General features: G+C 47.1%; 1 protein-coding gene across 1 annotated transcript; it reads right to left on the minus strand.

The window, feature by feature from the left end:
* Positions 1–23: 23 nt before the first annotated feature.
* LOC143280522 (uncharacterized) lies at positions 24–6,626 on the minus strand. Its single transcript, XM_076585201.1, has 3 exons — positions 6,339–6,626; positions 4,217–4,640; positions 24–2,586 (listed from the first exon to the last, which is right to left on the minus strand). Exons 1-3 carry the CDS (start codon positions 6,624–6,626, stop codon positions 2,030–2,032), a joined length of 1,269 nt encoding a protein of 422 aa, XP_076441316.1. The 3' UTR covers positions 24–2,029.
* Positions 6,627–6,898: the final 272 nt, after the last annotated feature.

The raw sequence follows: 6,898 nt of genomic DNA on the forward strand, positions 1-6,898 counted from the left end.
CCCAACCCCGAAAGTAAAAGATCCCCCCCACACACACACACACACAGTAACAGATCTCTTCCCCCCTCTCCCATGGCTCGGCAACAAAAGGGTTGTCCCTGGCAAAAATTATGTTGAAAAATCCACTTCCATCTTGAAATGAATGCACTTGTAGACAGATAAAAAAAAAAGTGTGAGGGGTGGAGGTGGGGTTGGATGGGGGGGATGGGTAGCGATTCACTATGACGACGGGCTCTCACCAGGGAGAGCAATCTGTTGTGACAACTAGTAGTACAATACAATACAATATAATCATCACAATACAATAGAATCAATGCAATTTAATCGGTACACTGATTATAATGCAATGCAATACAGTACAATACAGTCAATACAATGCAGTCCAATGCGATGCAATACAATACAATACAGTACAATACAATGCAGAACAGTACAATACAATACAGTACAATACAATACAGAACAGTACAATGCAATGCAGTGCGGTGTAATTCAATCAAATGCAATACAATGCCAATACAAAACGATGCAATATAATACAATGCAATACAATGCCAATACAAAACGATGCAATATAATACAATGCAATACAATGCCAATACAAAACGATGCAATATGATACAATACAATATAATGCAATGCAATGCAATGCAATAGTGATAAGAAACTCGAGGGGGAGATGGACAGTACAAGGTCTTCAGAGAAGAAGCCCACCTCAGTCAAGTGTTTCGGCCCTTAACTCCTTACACTCTAAGGGGGCCGGGCCGCACCCAGGTCATGACTCCTGGATGCCCTTGTATTGCCGTCTTTTCTTTTTTTTTCTGGTCCTCAGCAGGTTCGAACCCGCGCCTCCAGGGTGGTCGCCACTTCAAGACTGCTGGATTACCTTTTCTGGCAGACGTTTTAACTACTGAGCCATCGTACTCCTAGTTTGAGTAGGGAAATTTACTCCTGGACCAGATCCAAGTGGGACTCTTTTCTGCTGCTTCTGTCATTGCCTTGAGAGCCCGTGTCCTCTCTGGGTCAGAAATCGACAGCTGTTTCATGAGGCTGTATGCAGATGCGCTCACAAATCCTCTTGCACCAGTCTCTATGGCGAGAACTTTGGCTTTGAAGCCAGATTCTCTCAGGCTGCTGGCTAGACTAGCAAAATTCTCGGTATTGTATATGTGGTCTTCCTCCATTCTTCTTTCGTATAGCACAGTGAGCTCAATCAGAATCGCTTGTTTCGTTGCCTTGGAGTGGAGTACTATGTCAGGTCTCATACCGCTCTTGCTGATGATTTCCGAGTGTGTCTTCCCCTCTGTGCATTCCCAATCTTCGGCACCATCACATACAGTACCATACAATATCATACCATACAACACAATACAATACCATACAATACAATACCACACAATGCAATACAATACAATACAGGCAAACTAGGGGACATCCACAACAACCCACCACTCAGTCAAGCCCTGTACCTTATCAACTTAATTAAGTCATGCAACAACAGAGGATTGTAGTCAAGTCTGCCGATAGGCGATATATGAATATTTCTTTTTTCTTTTCTTTTTTTTTCACAATAAAATAACAGTTTTATCGCCAACGCTTAAAGTACACGCATAACACATGTAACATGGAATTCTTAGTCGCGTCTGCCGCCACGATATAAGATCTGTTTTCTTTTTCTTTTCTTTTTTTTTCTTTTTTTTTTTTTTTATCTAACACACACAAACAAAAAGTTTTACCACAAACGCTGAAAGTACGTGTAACACCACATGTAACAGAGATTTTTTTTTTTTTTTTTTTTTTTTTTTTGGAGGGGGGGGGGTCACCTCTGCAGCCACGTAATATGATGTTGCTGTTGTTTTTTCTTTCACACACACACACACACACACACACACACACACACACACACACTCACACACTCACACACACACACACACACACACACACACACACACACACACACACACACACACACACACACACACACACACACACACACACACACACACACACACACACACACACACAGTTTTCACCACAGCCGCCGCAGGTACAACTCCACCAGGTGCGCCAGAAGCACCCTGACCTTGACCCGGTTGACCCCTAACCCGTAGTGCGCCCCATCGAAGCTCATGACCCCGTCGGTCATGTTGAAGGTGTCGAACACGGACACACCCCACCGCTTCAGAAACTGCTCCATCTCCCGGTTGTAGCGTACCACGCTCTCCGCATTCTGCTCGGGAATCCTCGGGGTCTTCAGCATCCCGGGCGCATGCGTGGCCGCCCACAGGACCCTGGGATACGTGCGGTTGCCCCCCAGCCGCTCCAGCAAGGGCCGGAGGACCTTGACCTTGGTTTCCTCGGCCCGGAAGTTGTCGTGGACGCCGGTCCCGAGGAAGACGAGGCTTCGCCGCGAGACGTTAAGGAGGGGGAGGACGGTGCGGTGGATGTCAGCGGCCTGGCGGATGTAGACGTACTCGAAGAATCGAACGCGGGTCCCTCCCTGGCAGACGGTGGCGTCGCGGTCCAGCCAGTGGCGGCAGAGCTTCTCCGTGAACATGTAGATGCTGTGGCAGGCTGCCCTGATGCCTGGATGGGGGGGACACACACACACACACACACACACACACACACACACACACACACACACACACAGAGGTGGGGGTGGAGGGGTGGGGACAAGAAAAAGAAAACGCAACATCATCATTATCAACGGGATGTGACTTTATATTCACGTCCACTTAGCGTTTAAAGGGTTCATGTCTTTTAGCTATTTATATTAAACGACTGTGATTCCCCTACATTGTTCATGTAACAATAATAATAATAATGATCATAATAATAATAATATAATGATAATAATAACAATGATAATGACAATGATGATAATTATAACAATGATTTATACAGTGCGGTCCCCCCCCCCACACACACACACACACACCCCGCAGAAATATTGCTCAAATCGCTTTACATCTCGTTTCTCCCACCCCCACCCCCACCCCCCATGCCCCCTTCCCCCCTCTCCTCATCCCCCATATCCCCCCAACCACTCCCACTCCCACTCCCACGCACCCCCTGCCTTCCCCCCTACCCCCCCCCCCACCCCCCGAACCTCCCCCTTCACACACACACACCCTTCCCCCCACACGCATACACACACAGAGAGAAACACGCACCAGAACACACTCCAACAAACAGTATCTCCATTGAACATCGAAAACCACCCAACCACCCACGACGCTGACTACTGACAAAAACACATCCCTGCAACACGCACGCACGTACGAATACACGGACACTCACCAGCACCCCGCCACACACACACACACACACACACACACACGACTGAATGTAACTGACACCACAAAAGTTCTGGGTTTGTTTGTTTTATAATTGGTGATAATGAAGTATTCCAGTGTAACCTGTATGATGACTGTGATGTTGCTGATGATGATTTATTTATTTATTTATGCAAGCTTATCTATTATTTATTCCCCCGGTTTGGTTTTGTTTTTGTTGGGGTTTTTTTGGTTGTTTTTTGGGTTTTTTTTTTTTCTCAAGGCCTGACTAAGCGCGTTGGGTTACGCTGCTGGTCAGGCATCTGCTTGGCAGATGTGGTGTAGCGTATATGGTTTTGTCCGAACGCAGTGACACGTCCTTGAGCTACTGAAACTGAAACTGAAACTGATGATGATGACACGAAACCGTAAGCGATGACGATGGTTGACTCGATAACGAAGATGACGACGACGACAACGACGACACACACACACACACACACACACACACACACACACACACACACACACATGGCTTGTTTGCGTCATAATAGCTGCGTAAGAGTGACCCTAGTAACATGTAAACAACTTATCATCCGTTGTGGAAGGAACGAGATCGTTCCGAAAATTTGGAACATGAAACAGATTGATGTGTGTGTGTGTGGTGTGTGTGTGTGTGTGTGTGTGTGTGGACAACAATGATGCACAAGAAGCACTTTTGTTCTACAGGTTTAAGTTAGTACGTATTTTACATTTTGTTGTCGCTGCGTGATCACCATATTGTGTACTTTAGGAGATTAAAATTTTGTTCTTGTTCTTGTTCTCTCTCTCTCTCTCTCTCTCTCTCTCTCTCTCTCTATATATATATATATATATATATATACATATATATATATATATATGTGTGTGTGTGTGTGTGTGTGTGTGTGTGTTCTTACCTGGAGGCGCGTGCGGTAAAATAGCCCCGCTCATCTCATCCCCCCTGACAGCCAACAGCAAGGCGGTGTACACGTGCCGTACGTAGGAGTCGCCAATGAAAAACAGCGTCGCTCCCGCCAGCACGCGACACACCTCCTCCTGCGGAAAATCCACCAATCGGCAGGCAGGATCCTCCGGCCGCCAAATGGCATACTCCGCCTGCACGGCTCTGCGCATGTCGTAGCAGTGGGGGCAGTCGCAGCTCTCCTTGGGCACGTCCCGACACTGGTGGTCATAGCAACAGGGGGTGGAGCCGTCCTGGTCGCAGAGGGCACGGTACCAGAGGAGCGGGTGCATGGGGGGGGAGTAAGGGCCGAAGGTGACGTTGCCGCACTTGAGGTCCGGTCTCTGCAAGCCTGTGGGCAGTCCGTGGTCCAGGTGTACCTGTGTTTGGTGGTCAAGGCAGTCGAAGAGAAAGTTTGTTCCAGTACAACAACAACAACAACAACAACAAAATCGAAATTGAAAATAAAAAAGAAATAAACGCATGTATTTGTATTTGTATTTCTTTTTATCACAACAGATTTCTCTGTGTGAAATTCGGGCTGCTCTCCCCAGGGAGAGCGCGTCGCCATACTACAGCGCCACCCATTTTTTTGTATTTTTTCCTGTGTGCAGTTTCTTATTTGTTTTTCCTATCGATGTGGGTTTTTCTACAGAATTTTGCCAGGAACAACCCTTTTGTTGCCGTGGGTTCTTTTACGTGCGCTAAGTGCATGCTGCACACGGAACCTCGGTTTATCGTCTCATCCGAATGACTAGCGTCCAGACCACCACTCAAGGTCTAGTGGAGGGGGAGAAAATTTCGGGGGCTGTGCCGTGATTCGAACCAGCGCGCTCAGATTCTCTCGCTTCCTAGGCGGACGCGTTACCTCTAGGCCATCACTCTGGGTTAAAAAGGAAGGGTGGGGTGGGGGTGGGGGATAAAGGCAAGGCGACCATGGCAAGGAGGAGGACTTTTGTTTATGCCCTATCACCATATCGGTGATTGAAGACATTTTATTATAGAGTATTAATGTATAGATTTGAGTATTATCGTTCGGAAGAGGGTGGGGGGGGGATGAGTTGGGGGCGAAGACGGGCATAAGGGGGAGGTGGAGCGGAGGGGGGGCGGGGGGGGGGGGGTGACATTTGAAATAAATCTAAATACAATTTCAGAAAATTACTTAATGGGCTTAGTGAAAGAAAAGTCGATAATCTAACAAGCGAAACAACTGATAATGAGTGCACAAAAAGTCGAAAACATCAACGTTCTCAGTCACTTAGTTGTGATGACACACTTTCGTGCAGGTAAGTGTTATTTGAGGTGCCAACTGAAGACATTGAAACATTACACACATGCACCTTTTAAACACACACACACACACACACACACACACACACACACACACACACACACACACACAAACAAACAAACAAACAAACAAACAAACAAAAAAGAAAAAAAACGCCCATTGGAGCAAACAAGCAAAGACACATCAACAAGCCCTACAGTCTTCCACGGCTACAGGGGCAGTGAATTCACACCCACTATTGTCCAGGGCTCGACATCGGAAGACGGGGGCCAATTCTCTCCTTCCGAACTTGAAACCTTCGTCCTTCACAGCCGATGCTTAAAGCGCGGGACTTTCGATCTGAGGGCCTCGGGTTCGAATTCCAGGTCACTGCGTCTGGTGGGGGGAAAAGCTTTCTCCGATCTCCCAGGTCAACACATGTGCAGACCTGCCAGTGCCTGAACCCTCTTTGTGTTTATACGCATGCAGATTAAGTACGAATGTTAAAAATCCCATGATCCACGTCAGTGGAAGCCAGCTCGTGTATTCGTACGAGTGACCGTGGGAGTTGCAGTCCACGAAGGAAGAAGTAACTTTCTCCGACCTGTCAGGTAACCTTTTCATCATTTTCATCATTATTTGTAGCAATATCATCATCATAATTATCACCATTACCATTATCATTGTTGTTATCACTAATAATCATCATCATTGCTGTAACTAGCATCATCATCATCATCATCATTGTTATCATTAGCATCATCGTTATCATAATCTGGTTGGATGGTGGCACAGCAGATGTCTTCACCTTCATGTGGAACATCTTCATCCGGAAGTGCTGGCTTGACGTCATTTCCTGCTGATGCCAGCGCCCTCTCACCATCTTCTGCAGCGCGTTCCCACACGGCAGGACAAGCCCCTCGGTCCAGCTTCTCGGTGACACCGACGCCGTCCGGACCGGATGACGCCACCCTGTGACGTCAGCCAGCCAGACTAGCGTCATCGCCGCGACGGAAAATGACGTCAGGAGAGCGAAGCCTCGAATGCCTGGCGCGTTTCTGAGCCCGCACTGCCCCACTTTGCAAAAGGCGTCCATGTCTTGGAGACCGCAGAAAAAAATAGGGTTTTTTGACTCACTTGTGTAAACAAAGTGAGTCTATGTTTTAACCCGGTGTTCGGTTGTCTGTGTGTGTGTGTGTGTGTGTGTCTGTGTGTCTGTGTGTCCGTGGTAAACTTTAACATTGACATTTTCTCTGCAAATACTTTGTCAGTTGACACCAAATTTGGCATAAAAACAGGAGAAATGCAGTTCTTTCCAGTCATCTTGTTTAAAACAATATTGCACCTCTGGGATGGGCACAATTTTTT

The sequence above is a fragment of the Babylonia areolata genome, chromosome 3 (genome assembly GCF_041734735.1).
Source record: "Babylonia areolata isolate BAREFJ2019XMU chromosome 3, ASM4173473v1, whole genome shotgun sequence".
In the NCBI taxonomy this organism is placed as follows: domain Eukaryota; kingdom Metazoa; phylum Mollusca; class Gastropoda; order Neogastropoda; family Buccinidae; genus Babylonia; species Babylonia areolata.

Bases quoted from the DNA above. Each gene is read 5' to 3' on its own strand.
- LOC143280522 (XM_076585201.1), bottom strand. From the start codon at position 6,626: ATGGACGCCTTTTGCAAAGTGGGGCAGTGCGGGCTCAGAAACGCGCCA. The intron at 4,641-6,338 runs GTGAAGACATCT...CACCAAACACAG, and splicing joins TGAAGATGTTCCACATGAAG to GTACACCTGGACCACGGACT. The intron at 2,587-4,216 runs GTAAGAACACAC...CCCCCCATCCAG, and splicing joins TTTACCGCACGCGCCTCCAG to GCATCAGGGCAGCCTGCCAC.